Source organism: Helicoverpa armigera, chromosome 7 (genome assembly GCF_030705265.1).
Source record: "Helicoverpa armigera isolate CAAS_96S chromosome 7, ASM3070526v1, whole genome shotgun sequence".
Lineage (NCBI taxonomy): Eukaryota > Metazoa > Arthropoda > Insecta > Lepidoptera > Noctuidae > Helicoverpa > Helicoverpa armigera.
Window position 1 is genome coordinate 12,684,650 of NC_087126.1, and position 22,477 is coordinate 12,707,126.

Genomic DNA, 22,477 nt, shown 5'->3' on the forward strand with positions numbered 1-22,477 from the left:
TTAAAAGCGAAAAAAATTCGGAAATAAACGGAATTCATGTGGAAATCGAGACATCCCAGTGAAGCCAGTTGGCAGTTGAGCCGATCTCAATTCTAGATAACTGCGATTACAAGTGGACGGATGACTGTCCGGTGTCCGGGTTACGTCCGGGCGCCGTCCGGGATGCGTCCGGAGCAAATGTACATGATGCAAGTGAAGACAGAAGCTCTGATATATAAAATAAAAATCGTAGTTACAATACGACTTAGAATTAGTTAAGTGTTGCTAGGTAGGTATAGCTGTAAAGAAGGTATGATGTTGGTTACGTTTTTGTGCTAGAATAAAAATCAAGTAAAGTACAGTTGCCAGCAATTAAATAGAAACACATTTAATTCCAATTCGTGTTTGTTTTTTAGTTTCGACTGTAAAGTCAATGTTACTTGCATTAGTTATCCAGTTTTGGCACAGTTTGATGATATGGCAATTTAGAAACAAGAAAGGCACACGTAGTTTTTTTTAATGGTAGTAAATAGCTAATTTAATAGGAAATCGGACAGTTTTTATTACAGTATTCAGAAAAATATATTGAATAGGCACTAAAACCACTTATGATATTCATTACATTCGTTTATTTACCTACTCCTGTCACACAGAAGTTCAATATTTCACATTCACCGTCAACCAGTATTTCTGTATCAATCACTCAACGTTACCTCCCCCTAATGGACCGCGGGGAATCTTTATAGATCTGACCTGAGATGCCGATAGCGAGACGAGACGAATTGGCTGGCTCGTCGGATGATCCCATCGGATCTATTTGCAAGAGTTTATAGAGTGTGGATACCTGTCTTGTTTGTTTTATATGATGTGTTTTTGATGTTAGTAAGTTTGTGTGATTCTGTTTTATTAAACTAGGTGTTACATTATAGTCGTTTGACGTAAGGGTACAAAGTAGATTCACGACTTTGTGCGAATTTATAAAACTGTGGATGTTTTTGGTAAAATTTACGGATCCCCTTTATCTACTTATTAAACTATATCGAAGTTATTTAAGCTGTAACTAACGTAAAATTAATGATGAAGATATAATAACTATACAAACAAATCTTTTCTTGCTTCAAAAGCGTGACAAGACTCAAAGTAAAAACGATTTGTTTTCTTTAACCTAAGTAAAGTCGGCTTAGGCTTTAGTTCATGTACCTACCTAAGTCCATTGTTTAGATACTAATGGATCACTAAAACATTTTCGGTTTTATCCTAAGTTAGGTCTGAAAGCACGTTAAAAGAAACAGATTAGCTCACCTTATATCTAATTTAATACAGTTAGGAACTTGGTGCCACCACGCTGTTTGAATTCTCAATTCAGTGTTTTAGTTTTTCACAAACATTCTTTTTTTCATTACTTTTTTCTCTAATTGTATATTACTTAGGTGTTTTATAAATCGAGGAATCCATTTTTTTTGCAAAAAAACTGGCCACAGCAGCAGTTACATTTTACAGTTACTGCTGACTTGCAAATGTAACAACGATTGAACTTCCACAGCGAGACCAGAGTTTCCAAACTCCCAGAACACCACTTGTGAAATGTTGTAATAAGGTGATCTTCACACTGCCCCGCATCACGCTGCATCTTGCGTGTCGACGCACCTACGCGCGTTCTTGCGGGTGCACTCCCGCATCTGCGTCATCGTGCGGGTTTTTCACGCACTCACGCGCGTAGGTGCGTTTTGTAAATTCACGCACAGCGACTCTCATCGAGTTCCATTTTCAAATATACACGTCACGTCCATTCAAAATCGCGCGCGTCAATGCGGGATTCAGTGTGCCATACCTTGCGTCTCGCCCCGCACCTACGCGCGGGGGTGCGTGTTTCTCCGCATGTATGTGCGTGATCCGCATGAACGCGCGTGGATGCATTTTCAGTGTGTTGGACTATGCGTGTTTTCCATACAAACGGAGATATTTCCATACAACGGAAAAAAACGCATCCACGCACTACGCTGCATCATGCGGGGCAGTGTGATAATCGCCTTAAACACGATATCGTAGTGTTAATTTGTAATACAAATAAATAAAATAAAACTCACCCTGGGGGTTACCAGTTGGTAGTTTGGCACACTGACTGCGAGCCAATTTTGTTTTTAAACAACTTTATGCGATACGGCCTTTCAGCAAGTTGTAGTGATGAGACAAGTGATTTATCGATATTTTTACACGCTTTTTTATGAATGCACTCTCATAAAATTCTTCCCAATATAATTGTTGAGTTGTTAACTAATGATGATAAAAAATAAAATATGTAGCTCTACATAAGATGAGTTTATTCTTTGAACCACAAAGAAATTTAAAGATGACGGTTATCCTTTTAATTTAAGAAATAATCTTTGAAAAGTAATGTATGTACCTACTTGCAGTTTCATAATTTAATTAAATACATGTGTGTTCGTTAGTCTAAATCATAGAACGAAGTAGTTGTAGCCTACTTGAATCCAGAAACGGCAGCGATTTAATTGAGAATCAATGCATGCAAGGCTCCGATTTACGGCAAAAGTTTTGGCGTCGAATGTCACAGCCATTTAAACTGCACTTCTGCATAATGTATTGGATAAGTTTTGGTACCTTTTCTATGATATGTTCTGTACTATAATTTAAATGTACCGTGTGTATGAAGGTAATGACATTATTTATTTAAAAAACCACCAACTAATTCCCAAGCCGAACAATTAACAAATCGTACAATTTACCTTCTTTCGTGATTAAATCTGTAAACCATACCTAAATAATAGCTGAAAAAGTTACCTAATATACAAAAGAACATTCTCTCAATAACAAACCTCAAAGAATATGTCGATATATCGACACTTCACATCACTACATCGGTGTCGACAGTCAAGTATTTAGCAGAGTGAAGTACGTACGGCGCATCGTCTCGTTAGAATTTAAAGCGCTTCAAAGCTGCTTCATACCTTCACATACATAGACGGCTAGAACGCTGTCAGCCGCTTTAAAGTCAAACGTACTTTGAGCATGAAGCTTGAGGAATTAAGATAGAACATCAAAGGTTTTTTTTTTTATTTAATGAATGTTTGTAGCAAATGCAGTAGTAAGAGGTATTTTATGTAAGCAGAGAAAATTTTTCGTTACTTGGAAGACCAGAAAAAATACTTATGTGAGGTGATTTCAGCTTTAATTCACGTTCTGAGACTATGTATTTATATCGATATTAAGCAGCTATCTATCGACATTAATTGACATCACTACACTTCCTTACTATAAACTCAAATAATATAAATCCCAACCACAGTTAAAAAACCATTAAATTCCCTCAAGCATCAGGACCTACACTATCATGGTATCCCCATGAAAACTTATGGTCTACCTGTTGCTCTGACGATCAAACTTAAGCTTTATGTGACAGATAATAAAAAAGGTACCTTCGAAACATTGCTCCGATTTTATCTTTTATCTTTGAGATTAGAGATTGCTGTTTTTGTTTCCCTTTTCTTTTTTGCGGTGGTGTAAAATAATAAAGATTGTATGTATAGATAGAGATGATAGCTCCGCGATGAGGAAAAGGTTTTTCAGAAAACTTTTTTGTTGCACTTTTTAGGGTAAAACGGGACCCTATTGTTTTTGCTTCTCTGTCCGTCCATCCGTCCGTCCGTCCGTCTGTCATCAGGCTGTATCTCATGAACCGTGATAGTTAGAGAGCTGAAATTTTCACAGATGATGTATTTTTGTTGCCGCTATAACAACAAATACTGTAAACTAGAATAAAATAAATACCTATTTCGGGGGGCTCCATAGTACAAACGTTATTTTTTGCTCATTTTTGCTCGATATCTCAAAAACTTCAACATCGGAGGAATCATAGTCATCAAAGTTAAAATAGAATGAAAATCCTAGTAACCGATTCAGTCTTAAGATCGCTAAAGAACGTAAGAGCTTACATAACAGACCTTCAGTTTATTAGGCCAACCAACCCAGTTCACGTTATTTTAATGGGAATCCAGAATTTACGTTTTAACGTTAAAATAATTCAAAGCGAGTCTCAATCATAAAGTGGGCAGTAAATATAAAATGTTATGTTCTCCAAGGGGCTTTTAATCGAAGGTTCCCGAACATTATTGCTGGCAAGTAAAACGCACAATGCCGTTGTGAATACAACCCTAGATAGGTATGGTCCAAGGCGTAAGTGAAAGGCTGGAAGTTGGTGATTGATACACCTGTGCATTGGAGAGCACGTAATTGTCTGTTCTGCGCCTAATCTCTTCCCGGTGGTGTCGGATTGCCGTCCCATCTGGCTGTGAGAGTGAAGGAATAGGGAGTGCACCTGTGTCTGCGCAAATGCTCGTGCACTATGATATCCTGTGCAGCTGGTTGATCTCCTTATATCAGAACAGCCATCGTGGCCGATAATTAGCCTGGACACCATTATGATTCTAATAGCTGGAACACCATTATCATTCTAGTAAACTAAAGTCATATATTTATAAAAAATCTTTAAGGCAATTTATAAAACATTATACATTGTTACCGCTTTCGCTTATAGCTTGTACCACCACAAAAAGCATAAAGAGGTGTATTATGCTCACTTGTCCTTGCGAAAATGTTTCGTTCTGCAAAAGGCTTCTTTCAGTGAACCCTAATGAATAGAATCCAACATTTAATGATGAGGGCAATTAATGTGCCTTATGAACAGAGCATTATCTTCTATCTTATGAAACCTCTGTAGAGTTACTTAGGTGTTTTGTTACAAGTATTCAGTTGAGTGGGACGCTGGTTTTAATTAATGTAGGTTGGTTTGAGTCGTAGTGCGCTCAAATTGTAATAAATATAATGTGTCGTCGACAATTTTTATGGTTATAAGCAAAAGGATAGGTATTGGAAATGTGAATACCATGCTTCTCTGATGGTGAATTGCATTTAACTGTACGTAACGACAACCGTAGCATTTTCAGCTCAAATCGCTGACTGGACCAATCAAACGGCAACAAGTAAACAAGTCTACTTGTGCTTTGGTTATCGTTATAGTTAAATGGTGCAACTCACCCGTACAAAAACGTAAATGTGTCATACGTACACCCAATAAATTGTAGGTACGATAGAAAAACAATATTTTTACGCTAACAAGAGTTTCAAATTCCTCCAAAATTGATTCCTAATTTCAATCAACAAATCCCAAAAATATTTCTTAAGCCTACAAAACAGCGTGACGCAAGCTGTCAACAGACTCATTGCGTAGTACCCTTCGCAGCCAGTTCATTTAAACTTGAAACGTGAAATATTCGGGAACTTCACAAACTTCTGTTTTTCATTGAAAACACTTCCTGAGAGTTTCGTTTGTTTTATTACGATGCTGATGGGGTTATTTTTAGCAGTGTATTAGGCGTTGGGGACTTGGATTGCGGAAGATGATTTTTATTTGATGAAAAGTTTGATTTAAGGATAGGAATCTTGAGTTTTTTTCTATTTAATTGTAAAATGATGTGATTTTCAGTATGTAGATTTCAACAAAGTGTTTGAATGTTAAATTAACAATGTATTTTTTTATTTTTACAGGTAAGTACCGAGGAGCTATCAAATCGACAATGGATTCTCAAGTGTAAATGTGAGTGACATCACTATCAAACTATTTGAATATAACAAAAATATGTAATTTTTCACCGATTGTGACAAAAAATATTTCCCACACAAAACATATTAACGAAATTCTTTGAAAAAACTTAAAAAAAAACAATTAAACTGACAATCTATCTCTCCGTCGACCCTTTGTCGATTTTCCTCAACACTCTCAATTTTGCAGAGGGGAATAAGCCTCATTAATTTTTATCCCCATCCGGTTTTTTAAACCGGCACCAGTGACCCGGATAAGTTATCGCCCTTGCTGCTAAACGGTACTTTTAATTATTTTTTCGAGAGCCCTGTAATGTTGAGACGTAATGGCCAATTTTGAGGACTTTTAATGTCAACGATATAGACAATAACCACGATGTATTTTAAAAAGTCTTCGGAATATAAATATTATTCAGTTTATTACTTTAGAGGTTATTTTCAACCAGATCATTTAGTATCAAAGTCCATCAAAAACTTTAATTTCTTACGATGACAATTCGCTCCGTATCGCTAGATAAATAATGATAATATCAATAGTAAATAAAAAACCTGACACCTTAAAAATAAAATTTAATTTGATCAAATAAACAGTTGTAACAAAATTCCTATAAAAAAATAAGTACATATTTTTCACGTGTCGCAATCGTGTCGTGGACTCTAAAAACAATTGGTCCATTGAATATGCTACGTAATCTGAGAAATAGCCTATATTAGCCGAAGCGAATATTTTTAATTCCCTTTATTATAACAAGCTAATATTTTAACGTTTTCTCAGGCGTTTAGCGAAACATAATTAAGTGGAAGTGGGCAACAAATAAGTAATATTTCTTTATTAATTAGCTTGGGATTTTATAATTTGCCTTTATGAGTTTAGAGGGCAATTAAAAGGTCTCCTATATTCTGAACAAATGTAGGAGGCTTTTTAATTTTGCCATTGACAGTTTCTTTGACGTTCTTTTTAAATAGGTTCAATATTTTTATTCTACGATTTGGTTAATACTATCCACTGGTCCGTTTTTAACAATATTTACACAAACCAAAAAGCATAAAACTTTTCAATTTCACCACATTTTTGCAAAAGTTTATTGAAAACGTTCAATGCTGGCTTATTGAAAATAATTTATAGCCTGTAAACTTGTTTATGACGGCTACCTCATTTATAATTCGCGTTTGCATACAGAAATAGCTTTACAAAACTTATAAATAATCATAGCAAGACTTTATGTTTAAAATTACTAGCATGGACCATTTAAAACATACACATAGCCTATTGTATTTTAAGACTTTGTACAAAAAGAATAACCTACTTTTAAGTACATAGCTATACTTCATTTGAGCAATTAATCTTTAAGAACTCATTTTAAAAACAAAATGTAGTTAAAACCAACGTATAGTCTGCAGTATTCTCTTAGTTGTGTTTCTTCTCAAATGGAGTATAGTTTTTAATTTTTGTTCTTTTGATCCCTACTTAACCTGTTTATTTGTCAATTGTTTTATTGTTTGTATCCCCAGATAAATCTTATATTCCTATGTTATGTTACGGGTTAGTGACCACGGTGGCTTCTGAAAAACTGAAGTGTAAGTCGTGGTATTCCTCATCTGGGTAAAGCATGATGAATCTGAAAAAAACAATAACAACATTTTATTTTTGCATAAAAACTTCACGGTCAGACTCAAAGGTTCACATTTTTTCTAAAGCCTTAGAAAGGACATGAGCTATTCGACTCGGCTGCAAGAAGTAGTTCTTTCAAGACAAACACAAATACAGAACAAATCTATTATAAAAAAGTTACTAAGGATTCTACCGCTACAAGTAAAGGTATGTCGGACGTACATAGAAAATCATTCAGTAGAATGAATATCACTGAAAATACAATCAAGTAAAATATAAAAATCAAATTTCCAAGAACCTCATTTAATTTATTATGCAAAGTTAAACAAATTAAAGAAGCCACAAAAAGGGCCAACGATAAAAACAAATAACCCAATATTTTTGGCGAAACATCTTTTAAGACCCTATACAGTCAACTACAACGCGAAAATTAAATACAATTTGACCTTATCTAACATTGGGTACAATTTTCGCAATTTCTTAGGTGGATCTCACACAACCACACTCTAGGCATGTAGACCGAATTGATCTCTCACTGATGAATTAAATGTCATGGTTGCAAACTTTGATCAGATCAGTTGAAAATGCGCAAGACGAAGTGAATGATTGTTTGTTTTCCAAATAAAATAAAGACCCGTACCTATGTCTTGCGAGAGATTGTTCGGAAAAGTTACCGAGGCCCTGGTATATACTTACAGGGCTCCATAAGGAACATGGTGGTTTTATTCATTAGGAATCTGATTCTCCTACTGATGATAAAAGTCTCTCGTGATAACGAGCATGGGACCAATAACGCCAAAGTCAGGATTTTTGATCCATCAATGGAATATTATTTATGCGGGTTTAAAGAAAATGTGGTGCCATAAAAACCCATAGGAAACCCACGTAGGGTTGTAAATCGACGTATCCATCATCGCATTCATAAAATTTTCGCACGATTTTATGGCGATTTTATTTCGTATGGCGCGAGTCAGTGTGAGCTTCGCCTAACAGTTTAATGGTTATTGTAATGAAATATGGCTGACTTTCAGCCGAGTTCACCTCTAAACTTTCAGCTATTGTTATTTTCGCGTTATCTGTTTTTAGCGGCCGATTCTTCTTCAAAATATCTTTTATAGTTGTGACCTTTTTGTACTTGGTTCGGTATTTTGAATTTCGAGCTTTTTATGTTAATTTTGAGCGTGGGTAGTAGTGGGTAATACGATTGGGATCGAATAATTTAATATACTTTTAAAGTCAAAATAAGTCAGAACTTATTTACGCACGAGATTTGCCTTAAGCATCGTTTGAAACCACGATCCATATTACGCTATTTAAACAATTTGATTGCTAACAATTAAAACAATATACAATAGCTTCACATACAAAGAGAAAAATCGCGTTTTATTAACAAGCAGTTTCACCCGCGTCCTGTAGAAACTTCTTGGTGCATCCCGAAAAAAAGTCTATCCGCAAGCCTTTTTCGATGTGTGGGCTAACAGTAACACAGTAGTTTCTGCGTATACGACGCAGATATGCGATCAGCTGGACAATATAAATACCTGTACAGCGGCAGATGCTCCATCAATGTCCTGAGCTGTGTGGTGTAGGGCAACGCGAAGTATTCAGCAGCGTCCACGTGCTGCACCACCTCGTAAGCCCACTCCGACCATTCGTATAACTTAGCTGGAAACAAGTTTCTTAAGTTAGTTCTATCGAGGGTTTTAAAACCTTGAGAATGGGGTATGTAGGTTTTGAAGTTAGGATGCCTTTTTTATCGATGGCAAAATTCATCAAATGACCTGCTGTGGGTTAGCAGCGGTAAGGGAGTGTCAGACTTTTACGGACTAAAAATTCATCGTGTTCCTTCGTAGGCCTTTTAATTATGTACCAGGGCCGCGGGCTCTTTCGAACAATCCTGCAGCCCAAGTTGGAAGGGCTCATGTGAGTCTGTTACTCCTGGTTATGAAAGACATAGTAGAAACTGGGTCGACAGTCGGTTCTTATGAACTGAATTAAATAAAGCTTTTTTGGATCACTAATCTATTTAATAATTGGTGTAGCTCTTAGTATGTGGCAAATAATGTTTTCGCAACTGTCTGTATAGACGAAAAACTAGACTAGCTCACATATTAGAACAGCTTACCTACATGGAATTTGTTTGTGAATTAGACACATGAATATTCTAAAAAAGCACTCATTGTCATCAACATGTTCTATAGCAAATGTGTCTAAAAGTGCTTATGTGATTTCATATAAGTGAAGTAAATAATTTAAGTGAAGTTAAGCGTGTAGGTATTGTGAACCTTTTCTTTGGAAGTTAAAAATGTTAGGCCAGCTGGGCAGTGGTCTGATGTGCTAATGGTCTAATACGGTTATTTACCTACAAATATGAATATAAATAATTTACCATATTCCTTTTTTACATCTGATGTCAGACCTTAAATGAATAAATAAAATAATTTTAGGAACAATTGAGTGATATTGCTTTTGTGCTGTTTATTTCATTATTGTAGGTAAATAAAATACAATAACTATTTTCCCATTGAGGTTCCTGTGGCACCTACACATACTAATTATTTTTTGTCCATAATCACTATGTTTGTATTATTTGTATAATCAATGTGTACTTTTTAGGAGTGCTAGTAATATATAATATATAAAATTGCATATCAAATAACAATATGTGTAAACGCCATAATAGTATCCTAACTATAGCAAATCTTAACACTGAAAATATATGTGGTACCTTCAACTTCGCTGTTCAAGTGGAAATGGCTGAGATCCGGGATGTCCAGGATGACATCCAAGTTCTCGTCTTCCAACTGCATGTAGATCAAGCCCTTCTTCTTTTTCAACTTGTACGGGTATGTTATACCGATCGTCGCTGGAAAAGAATATACAATTTTAGTTAGATTGATAACATTTTTATAAGAAATACTATTACAGGTAATTTTGTTGTCTTACGCTTAAGTAAGTTAAGAAAATATGGAACTTTTAAGTCAGTCCTTTTGACATCTAAGTAGTTAAAAATGGGTAAAAGTTCGTTCTATCTATTTACGTCTTTAAATTCCCTAAGTAGCCTTCTTTATGAGAGACAAACTATATGTAAAGTATAGGAAACATATTTTTAATGCAATAGCAGGTCTGAAGGAAAGTCTTTTTTTTGCAATAGCGGGTCTGAAATAAAATCTATTTTCGCATACTTTTTTGTGACTTTGTCTATCAATTTACTATTCGGAATTTTGTCTTCAAAGCGTCCATTAGTTTCAAAGTTTGATGGCTCAAAAGACCAGGCACTGTGTAGCATTTTGGCTCCAATTAATAAAGTTCGTTGTGAACTTTTGCTAAATTCAATATAAACGATATTATTGGCACTGCTAGTGGTAGTTGATTTTGCTAATTGGACGTAAATGAAATGTTGATCAGTGTATTTCGACTGGAATCAATGCTGTGATGGTAATAATTGGTTTATTTGTAAACGAACTTATTTAGCGAGGCGTGTGTCATATTTGTACTCAATTGTCAATATATGTCTTTGTTTTGTTTTTGTGTTAGGTGAATATCGAGGATTTCTATTATTTATTTCTATTATTCTCGTAGAGAACAAAAGTCATCAACAATTTTAGAAATGAGAAAAATGTTATGATTTTTAATCTTTCGATTCTTTATTCATAACTGAAACGTAAACATAATGAATGCATTGTTCATAATTATATTTCTACAAAAACTATTTTCCACTCGCGCAGTAAAGGATTTCGGTACCTACTTCGCGCACCCGAATAAAGAGATATCGATAAATAATAGCTGAAATAATTTAGTAAATCGATCTAGTAATGTCACGCAAACAAGGTTAGCTTTATCATATTAGCGTAGATAAGTACAAATGACGACTGACACGAACCGAAAATCTAATACATTTCTGAATAAGGTTACCAGAATATTATAAGACAATATTCAACACCGTTACAAAAAACCCAAGTTCCTTAAAGCACTACAAATTCTCACATCCCTCTCGAAATATCTCCACAGCTATGATCTACAGTCATTGTTTTGAGAGCTAATACAAACTGGGGCCGGTCAGCTGACAATGGGGCCGCACAATGGGCCCTGGAGCGAACATTCTTGGGCCCCATTGAGGGCGCAATTAGTGCGTCCCATGGTGAGCAGACACGATTTACTTGTGTAAGCTGTGTGGTATGGTATGCTGTGGTATGTTTGGTGGCTATTGTTATTCTGGTTCTAATAACAATGCCTTGGTTTAGAGATTTTTTTATATTTGTTCGACACACGTTGTTACATTTGTTTTATCACAGTTAGGTATACTATGGTCTTATGCATTTCATGCGCCGTTTGTATTAATATAAAATGGTTCTTTTTTCTTACGACTCCTACGAGTGATAATTTTTGGTAATTTATTCTATGAAATATTTGATACCATTTTGAAGCGAAATGAATAATTAATTGTTTATAATAATCTAATTATCCTAGTCTATTTATATGTAGAGAGAAGTGTTAAGGCTGCTTTGACTATACAGGATTTTCCCAATTAGAATTGTTTCAATAATCGCATAAATGGAAAAAAAAATTGAAACAAACTAGAAGATTTAAATATTTTGCAATTTTGGCGCAAAACAAGTTCCGTACGAAATATCTAAATAATATTAAATTCCAACATTTCTCATCCTCTCTAAATGAATATTGTCGTCATTCTACAAATCGGAATAAAATAACTGAATTACTTCAGTTCGCTGAAAATGTCTTTCTCGATTAAATTCAGTTGACATTTTAGTCTTTGAGTACCACGGAGGAAGGAAAGATAGCGGAGATGCCATAAGGGAGGTAGGTCAGGCGCCTTCTTGTAGGTCAAGTATGTACGGTAGGCTTGATCAGTTACTAGAACTAACAAGGTGGTCGGGTTCCTTGACAAATCAAAACCAATTTTTCAAAGATTGGTCTTGATTGATTGGTGATTTTAATCTTAAAATAATGGGCCGGTTCCATATAAAGTGTGTAACGTTACTCGTCCCCCGAACACCCGCATTTTGACGAGGTACTTTCTTAGGAGACTGCGTAATGACATCTCCGCTAGTCATTTTATTCTTCATGTTAAGTTCCTATATTCCTTCAAGTCTAATTTTACATTATACTCTTAAGGAAAAGGTGTTTTAGCTTTAAATAAATTAGTGAAAACTACTTACCGTTGCCTGTGAACCTCATTAAGGGATCTGAAAATAGATAACATAATTAATTCATTTGTTGATAACAACAGGATTGTCTGTGCTTTGTAATATTTAAGGTTTCTTTTAATAGAACAAATTGTTCGTTGAATGTATTCGTTAAGCGATTGACACTTCTTTAAGTTTGTATATTACTTTGCATATTTTTATGTTATACTAGCTGACCCGGCGAACTTCGTACCGCCTTTTTCTTATTTGCTCACCGTTTAGACCTACCCTGCACTACGACAAACATTTTAAAACCAAAATCAGCTCAATCGGCCCAGCCGTTCTCGAGTTTTAATCAGACTAACGAAAAACAATTCATTTTTATTTATATAGATGCATGTAATTAAAAACAAGTAACTAACTCAATCTGCTTATATTAATTTTACCTATTAGATATATTGGTTTTAGAGACATTGCAGTACGTACTGCGTATTTGTATAGCATCTCTATCTACGTTTATTTGGAAAATGCGTCGAATGAAATGTAGCAATAAATTGTTATACCTATTGGTGTCAAAAGCCCTGGGAGTTCATAGTATATGCATAATTAATAAAATTTACCAGGAATAGTTGTTACTCTATTATCCGCTGGCATTGAAACCCCAAGTGGGTTCGGATTGTCAGAATTATAAAGTTTGCAGATATATTTAAATTATCCCTAGATACTTAGTATTAGATATTTATTCCGGTAAAATTAGGAATATTAGCTATATTTACGTGCAATGTAGATATTCTGTTAATTTTGGATGCATAGAATGTGTGTAAGTTAAGTACACAAATATTTAAAAGTTAATTATTTCTGAGGAGTTTGTTGCACCACTTCATCCCAGAAAAAACACATAGGATGTGGGTCTTTCGTTAATTTTGACCGCCAAAAAATGCTGTTTAGCAAAAGCAAAGTTTGAATAAGTGATTTTAAATTTACATCATGATTTATTAAATTCATCAAAGTATTATAACAAACTCGTAAAATATACTTACTTTTCTGTGGTTGAATGAAGTTGAATTCTGAAACAATAAACATCAATTGTTAATTGTAACATAAATAAATCTACATTCTCGTTCAAACAAAACTGTTTTGTTTATTTATTCTAAATAATGATGTTAATTAACTAAATTATTTAACATATTTTGAATAAATAAACTCTAACGGTCGAGTAAACAGGCTGAATAATTTGAATAAGTATCTATAATATTAATTTTCATTATAATCCTCAATTGTTTTGTTTTTCGAAAAATGCGAAGCTTTTTAAAATACACATATTATTATAATTATATTGTTAGTTAATTAAAACTTCTGTATGATTTATTAATTTTCTCTCATTATTGTATGGTAACAGCGCTTTCACACTTGCTATTTTTCACGCGAATTTTATTAGCGCTGTTGCGCTTATCTACACCAACAATTGTCAACTACTTCAAACAATAACAGCTGAAACTACATGGCAAGTTTTTGCCGTGCTAATGTGACCCGTGTGCAAAAACCTAGCGGATAATCTGCTAGTGTGAAAGTGTTGCAATATACTTCTATAAATTCGTATAGATGTTTTGAAAGTTTATATGAATGTTACCTCTGTCTGGTCTGGCGCAAACTTTTATCGTGTCTTTGACTTGCTGGATCCTGAGGGGCAGTTCTAGTACTAAGGTCAATTTCTTGGGTTCACTCTCCAATCTGGAAAATATTTTTGCAAGTTATTAGAAACAGCCGCACGGGTGAAACGATCATATGGTTAAGCAACGCTTAGCGCGGAAGGTCTGAAAATGTGTAACTATATCTTGTAGTTGCGGAAGGCATTTCAAATTGGTGGGTCCTGGCTGTTATTTGAACATCTGACAGCCTCTACGGGCGTCAGAAGCCAAAAAATCTGACAACTGGTAACTGGGTCTACGAGGTGAGATGGACAGCCCCGTCGTGTCAAGCACTGCTAGTCAGCTGCATCTGGTTAGGCTGGATGCCGGCCCCAATATAGTAGGAAAAGACTACGCAGATGCTGTCAGACATAGCTTCGCCAAGATATTATAGCTGGAACTACTAAATAGGTTTACTCACTTGATACCAGCCAGCTCACTCTCCTCCAAGCCCGTCAGCTTGACACAGGTGCCTCCTCCATACGCGAACACATAGTGTTCGTACGTGGGTATGCCTATCCGGTCGTTGCCTAGCAACACGTTGTCTCTCAACGCTTTGTATTGTCGCTTGAAGCACTCGAAGTCTGTCGTGTGGCACGATATTATGTACCGATCTGAAATTTTTTAAAAAAGGTGGATAATCCATCATCTTTCTAGCCTTTCCACGATTTTTTTGGGGTCAACAGATGTATTCGGATATATTGGAGTCTAGCTCCAACTATTTGGACTCCAATCTAACCGAATGCGTGGAGTATTTTACATGGCGGGACTCTGCCTATCTGACCTTCTTATCCCAGATAGCTGGACAATCTCATAAAAATGGGAGAACGAAGTTTTAATTATGTGGGTTGAAAGAGGTTACTGGTATAAGAAGAAAATATAAGTGGATCCTCCTAAGGGATTGGGAATCACATGGTATTTCAGATATTGCCCATATTACCCAGACTATATAGGTGGTCTGCCAATGATGACACAGGTTTCAAAAGTTAGATGTTGGGATGCAACAAGAAACTCTTTTTATGTCATGATATATGGATAATTTAGAAGTTGTCAAAATCCTGTTTAGATAAAGTTAGGTCAGACACAAAATAGTATATTCTCACTGCATGACTTTTTTACTCAAGGCATTTTGATCACAATACCAAAGATGTCTCACTCAGACTTCAAATCGGAATTGCTATCAAATTCAAGGTAACGAAAACCTTGTCATTTATCAAAAGGTGCTCAAATCTCTTACTTATTGAGAAAGCGCGATATTTTGAAGATACCTATATTTAGACTGAAATTAAGTTGTCTAGACTCTTGTTAGGACACCTCCACTTTGTAAGGGGGCGTTTTAAGTGGGAGATAACTTATAAGGTTATTGACCTTATGGAAAAGTTCATATATGAATATTATGTATAAGTATTATTAGAGACAGTAAAGGAACTGCCTACAATTGAATTAAAGTTAGTTTAATTGTGGAATGGAACTTCCACTAAAGTTGGGTATTACGCAGATAGAACTATATAAAAGTTTATGTATGTAATTAGGAACAAGATAGAACTTCATGAATTGATTTAAGTAAAGATTTACTTAGCTAAACTTAACTTTTTCTTTTGTTAATTTCTAACTAGCCGATTCATCTCTGATAGTGTAGCTTTCCAACAGTGACATAATTGTTCAACAAACAAACAAAAAAAAGAAGGTCCTTATAATATTATTTCTTAATAGGTTAACTGTAGATAGTTTCATATCACCTTTATTTACGTATATTAAAGCCAAATTAAACATACATATTGACAATAAACACAGAGAACAACATGTATTTGTGGTAAAAACGTATCGCAGTGGACGATTATCCCTGTAATTACGCCCAATGAATGTAACGGCTATTGCCCCTTTCATGTCAGTCATTAGCAGTATTAGGACATTTTGTGGGCGAACCATCGTGTGTGATGAAAACATTCATAGTATCAGTCTTATTATTGCTGTCTATCTATAGCTGAAAATTGTTTTATAGGATTTTTTTATGACATAAGATGTGGTATCTGAAAAAATGTATGATTTACACCATTAATTACGTGAAATCGTGGATTGAACTTTTAAATAAGTTGGATAATATTTGTTCCCATTTTATCTTTTGGACCCATGCTACATCATAATATTTAAAATTCATAGTAAGAAACATTAAAAGAATTTCGTTGCAATTTCAAGACCAGTGTCTCCAATAAAAAGAAAAAGGCAAAATATCCTTGTTCCTTCTCTCTTTCTAATAACCTATTAGCATATTATCTTTACGAAAAGACTTCGAAAATGTTCATTGTGAAAAACATTGACAAAACAAAATATTAACACAAAAGAAAAGCATCATTTACAAATGGAACTTCGTAATAGCCTGGATGTATTAAAAATGTCAACTGATGCCGGAAACGTTCTTCTTAGATTCACACTGAGAGGCAGTTAATTTGGGCTACATAAAAACAACGCCTTTTCAATGCTGAAATAAACATGTAAATTAATTCGAGTTGCCACTTTTAGTGCATCTGTCTAGTGAACAAAAGATAGACACTGGAACTGAAACTGAACAATTCAGTACAGTTTTAGAAAAAAAAAAACTTTAATATGTACCTGCGACTCTAAAATGAACCACATAAATATGACCTATACCATATGCCGTACGATTTATACTAAGACTATTATCAACCAGACAGGCATTCCATGAGACTGTTCTTTTTCAAGTTAGACGTCAGACTATTCTATTTCAAACTGACCCGAAATGTTTGTCCGCAAGTGTAATTTACGTATCGTCACCCTCGAAGAGGCTACAGATTACAAAGTCTGTATATATTTGTGTTTGTAGCGACAAAGCCAGTGTCGAGTTGCCAACGCCGCGCCGTTTGAAATAGAAAACGGATGAGATCCGAAAAACGGGCGAGTTTTTTGCTGTGTTCGAATTCGAATTTGAGTATTTTGGGTAGAATGTAATAAAATTGTAAAGCGTACTAATCTATAAAATGAGTGAAATGTTTGTTTGGATGCATGAATGTATGTATAAAAACTAACGGATGGATTTGATGAAACTTTTTTCTTAAAGAAAGATATTTTGACTTGGTATCTGACACATCAAAATAACATATAGGCTACTTTTTATACGGATCCGGGAAATACTTTTTCAGGATGCGGGTGAAACCGCCAGTGAAAGCTAGTTATTGAAAATGATGTGAGTGGCCACATACCAGCAAAACAGCTTAACTTTGATCAATCAGACCAAGCAAATGATCCCCTAAAAATACCTAAAATAATGAAAATTATTCGCTAATTAATTTACTAAAACAACCTCGTCTTAGAAACACGACACCCCTGTTGAGGGTAGATAGAACCTTCAGGTATCAAAGCTTTTTGATAATAATATACTTGTGAGCTAGATAAACGATACTATGGGATAGGTAAATAAAGTAAACACATTAACAAACTTTTTGTTTTGGAAAATGAAAAATGGTAAACGTGACACGATGGTTTGTTTTAATTGAAAATAATTAATCTTGACATAAAAACATACACACACAGGGCTCCCTTCTATTTTGGATATTTATAAAATTAGTGAGGTACAATATTTTTGAACCATATTTGTGTGTGTTGAAAATATTCATGACTTATTTACCTACTGACAGTATTTATAAACACTCTGGTAGTACTCATGACATGAAACTTTCATAATACAGGTACAAAATTAACATCAAAATCTATCCACCCTGTCTACCCTAAAAGTAAACACCATGGCCCCCTAATTGCCCCCACGAAAAAGGTAAAAACGGGGTCAGAATGACACCCGCAGATAATGTCCTATTTAAAAGGCAAAAACAATTGCCTCGCGAATTCAATAGATCACAACAAAAGGGGATTTTGAAAAAATAAACAGCAACGCAACCGTGTTGGCTCATACATATTTATTGCTTCGAAAATTTGTTGTTTCCGAAGAAGGTCCTATATTTCCCAATTCTACTTAACTGTTTAAGTTCCGATTTTTTACTCGGAACTTAAACAGTGAAGCTAACTTTTATCCTATCATCTCCGAGCCTTCACAACTATGTTGGGGTTGGCTCCCAGTTTACCCCGATTCAGCTGAGTACCAGTGCTTTACAAGAAGCGACTGCCTATCTGACCTCCTCAACCCAGTTACCCGGGCAACCCGATACCCCTTAGTTAAACTGGCGTCAGACTTACTGGCTTCTGACTACCCGTAACGACTGACAAGGATGTTCACTGACAGCCGGGACACAGTTTAACGTGCCATCCGAAACAGTCATTGGTGTCTAAGATATAGCCGGTAATTTTATCTGAAGAATATGTTTGGCGTTTTGACAGCTTTTATATAGAAAATATTATTCAAATCTCCATGTTTATTTATTCCTCAAATAGAAGTTAATTGAAGATTTAAAAATCGGTCCGAAAAGGGTAGATTAGTACCTAATATTGCAGTAAAATTCTGTCTACCTTTGCTTAAGCTGACATTAATTTCATTTTAGCAACCCTTCTCTTTTTTGCGTTTATGTCCGCAAAAGTGAAGAAGGGTTGCAATTTTTGGGGATATGTCCTTTTTGAGTGATCTTAGAGAATATTTAAGTAGGGTAATTTGCTTTTTGGAATAATATAGCCTGTTAATAATCCACACTGTTGTCTCTTATTTTATTGGTGGCCTATGGAATTTTTATATATTTGGTAGGGATGTTGAAGCGTTAAGGAGTGTGACTATGACCAAATAATGATTATACATAGAGGCAGCGAATATTTAGTGAAGTTGATAGCTGCCAATTTTCAAGGGAAAATGTACTACAAACGGTCAGGCCCTATAGTTTTTATTTTTTTAATTAAATTTCATTATAATTCAATATCCATTTTGCTCTGTCTATTTTTCTTCAATTGTTTGAGTATTTTAAGTTTTGTGTGTTCAAAACTGGAATAGTTTTCAAACAGTGACTTCTTCTTGGCGAGTCGATGTGAGTGTTTCGTCACGCATTGTCAGTGACGGCAAGTGTAAACAATGACGACATAAATACGTAACATTTCTATGATTATCTCATGTATACGTAACGTATGTAATTTGATCTTATGCATATGCATGTAATCGGATGTTTATGTATCGATTGTTAGATAAAAATCTTCACGATTCAGATCATTTTCAAACATTTTTTTTGTGTTTTAAACAGTGTTGCACCTAATAAGTACCACTCTAAGGTAGATTGGCACAGAACGCCTAAAGCGTTAAATCCGCCGTTGTGCAATGTCCAGAAACAATAAATTTATTAAATAAATAATTAAAATCATACGAAGAACATATTTAATTATCTTTTTTTATTTAGTTTATTAAAACTTAGTCTTAAAGAATGAAAGATTTGAGCATGCATACCCAGTAAGTTTAACAATACAGGGATAAAGGCTTAATAGTCTACAACAAGGGTATCCAGTGTTCAATAAATTAGTCTAGCTTCGTCCTGACTCATCTGGAATTTAATTAGCAGCATACCTTTAGGATTTACTGGATAATACACGGTACAGCTATGTGTGAAACTTTGGAATTAATAGTACATGGACGTTAATTTCGATATAAATATCTATACAGGAAAGTGCAGCTGTGAATTGTTTAATGGTTGACTGTGCAAATTGTACTAAGGGTTTATTATTTTCGTTGTAGCTGCGAGTACAGTTCTGAAAAAGTACCGAGACAAAAATATAAAACATACAGATTAACATATTCTAAAAGAGCGTCAAAATATGAGTGAAATGTCCAATGATTCCGTATCAGAAGTAGACCAATATGGAAAAATGAAAATAATTGATTTTAAATGCTTATTTAGGAATGCTCAACCGATTCAAGAAAAAATAAATGTTTCCAGATAAAATTAAACATACACTTATACGTATTTGTTCTGAATAACAATAGTTGTTATTCTTTTAAACAATTACTAGCTGAACACATCATCTTAAGGGAAGAATTACTTAGGAAATTGCATCGGCAGCTTCAACGGAGGCACAAATTATGCGCCGGAGCCGCCATCAAATGTGATTTACTCGATTTGCCTCACACGCGCTATTCTGATTTACTTAGCTAAATGGCAGGCTTTCTTTGACTAGGTTATGATGAAGTTCCACCAGGAGTGTGCATGTTTAGAAGTTTGAGGAACTATAAACCTTGGGCTCTAAATCACATTTTGGGGGCTTTTATAATATAACTAATATGTTTTTACAGGGTTCGATCTATCTCTTGGGCTTTTACTAGTTTTGGCATAAAAGTCACCATCGACTTTTATTTGTATTTCGTTTGAAGTAGAAAATCTATAAAGTTACGTGCACATTTGATTTTGGCAAAAGGTGAATTTTGAAAATACGCGAACGTTGCGGTTTTTTCTGGAATTGTTGTAGATATAAGAATCTCATTAAAAAAGATTATTAAAAATATGCAGGCACTGAACTTTTATGAAATATAAATAAAATAAAATTAGGTATTCACACAGGAATTTGCAAAAGATAAAGCTTAAAATAAATCCAGCGGATGCAAGCAACTGATAACTCATGCATGACTACACAAATGAGGGTTTTTTCAAACAAAAGATAACAAACTGTTGTATATATTGCACCAGATGCAATTGAATAAAATTAAAGATTTTTTTAATTACTTTTTATAGCACTGCACTATAACACACGAGTAAAATCTAATTCCAAACTTGATTTTTAAATATTCAAAAATATCTACAAATATACTTAACAGCACTGCACTTTTTATTTCACACAAGTAAAATCTGTATCAAACTTTTTTTTAATATTAAATTGATTTAAAGTAATATGAGAATATTTAAAATAAATTTAAATGATTAAATAAATTATTACAAATATTTATAACAATTTATATTTTTTGTCACAATTATTTAACAAAAAAAAATTTTAACAATTAAAAAGTACTCACCAATTTTATCGACATAAACTTTACTAGCACAGTAACTCACAGACAACACGACTAGCAAACACACCCGCATGCTGGACCGATTAATTGTTTAATTAATTACATGTAATGATATAATTACGAGGTACGTTACATTGGCGCGCATCGCCGTCAGCTCGCGACTAGCTTTACACAAATATCACTCAAATTCATAACGTCATCGCTGGGACTGCGGACTTGGGAAAATATAGTGACGTACTGACGCGATGTATCGATATTAGAGTTGTTTTGTAGCATCGTTTGATTGGCAGTAGCTAAGCAAGATGGCGGATACAAGAGTCATAATCATCTTCCGAGCCTTTTCGCAACTATGTTGGGGACGGCTACCAGTCTAACCGTATGCAGCTGAGAACCAGTGTTTTACAAGGAGGGACTGCCTATCTGACCTCTTCTACCCAGTTACCCGGGCAACCCAATACCCCTGGTATACAATATCAATAGTAAGACTGGCTGTCAGACTTACTTGCTTCTGACTTCTTCTGACTAGGGAAAGAGAAAAAATGCTGCGTCGATACCAAATAAAATTGAGATAAGAGGGCAGTCGTTATCGGTAGGTCTTTTAGGAATACAATTGAAGAAGCAAGACCGGGTAAAGCAATACTAGTCATAATTATGTCATAGACCTGCCTAATCCATGGATTCAAGTGATGTTAAATGTTGAAGGCTGAACTTAACCTCAAAATCTGTTTAATCCAGAAATAAACACCAATATTCTTCATCATATCATTGCTAAAAAGTATATCTATCTTCACACACCAAACAGCTTCTTACAAATAGTTCTAGAGCATTCTAGAAGCGGCCATTAACTGACTAAGCAGCCGCGATGGGATGCGATGGGGCCTCAGATAATGTCAGTGTAAATTCCTTCCATAATGTATGTAAATAGCGATCCTAACGTAATTGTCTGCTATAAGGGACTTGGGCCGCATGTGAAGGGGATACAAACTTAAGGGAATTTGCGATTCTGACGGCTTCCTAACGATTTTGGGCACTTGATAGTTATTTAGAAGACATGGAAAGGCTGGTTAGCTTTTAATTGTTGTGGATCAAAACTGAAAATGCGATATGTAGTTTACAGTCGTAATATATAATATCGATTATAGGTATGTGTATGTCTGTGACATCTTAATGCGCAAACAGCTGAATTGACTTTGATGAAACTTAAGTTGTACCCATCAGAATAACACATGAAATACTTTCCCTACAAATTGGGTAAAAACGCTGGAGGAAGCTAGTTTACAAAAATGTGCTGTCGACAATATGTTCACGATACTTAACTTCTTTTTTTTAATGCACTCATATAAAAAAATGTACCCAACTCCAAAGTTCCACTGTTTTCCCACTAGTATTGTGTATAGTGAGAAAGACAATAGCATTTTATTTATTCTTATTCTTCTCCGCAATGAGTGGAGCTTGACTGGTCTGCTATCAACAATGATGTCACTGTCTAACATAG

The 22,477-nt window shown here is 34.8% G+C and overlaps 2 protein-coding genes across 2 annotated transcripts in view; one reads left to right on the forward strand and one right to left on the reverse strand.

Moving 5' to 3' along the window:
• LOC110373154 (uncharacterized) overlaps positions 1–22,477 on the forward strand; it is a 188,893-nt gene that overhangs the window by 85,404 nt on the left and 81,012 nt on the right. The window lies entirely within an intron of this gene.
• Positions 6,149–21,193, reverse strand: LOC135117123 (uncharacterized). The gene is made up of 8 exons (XM_064035576.1): positions 20,986–21,193; positions 14,464–14,656; positions 13,985–14,085; positions 13,395–13,421; positions 12,388–12,414; positions 9,936–10,073; positions 8,749–8,872; positions 6,149–7,214 (listed from the first exon to the last, which is right to left on the reverse strand). The coding sequence occupies exons 1-8, from the start codon at positions 21,053–21,055 to the stop codon at positions 7,133–7,135; spliced, it is 762 nt and encodes a 253-aa protein (XP_063891646.1). The 5' UTR covers positions 21,056–21,193; the 3' UTR covers positions 6,149–7,132.

What these genes read in the sequence shown, in the direction of transcription:
- LOC135117123 (XM_064035576.1), bottom strand. Translation starts at nt 21,055, where the DNA reads ATGCGGGTGTGTTTGCTAGTCGTGTTGTCTGTGAGTTACTGTGCTAGT. An exon ending in AGTTTATGTCGATAAAATTG is followed by an intron (nt 14,657 to 20,985) that starts GTGAGTACTTTT and finishes AAAAAATTTCAG; the next exon opens with ATCGGTACATAATATCGTGC. An exon ending in AATGAGGTTCACAGGCAACG is followed by an intron (nt 10,074 to 12,387) that starts GTAAGTAGTTTT and finishes ATTCTTTTCCAG; the next exon opens with CGACGATCGGTATAACATAC.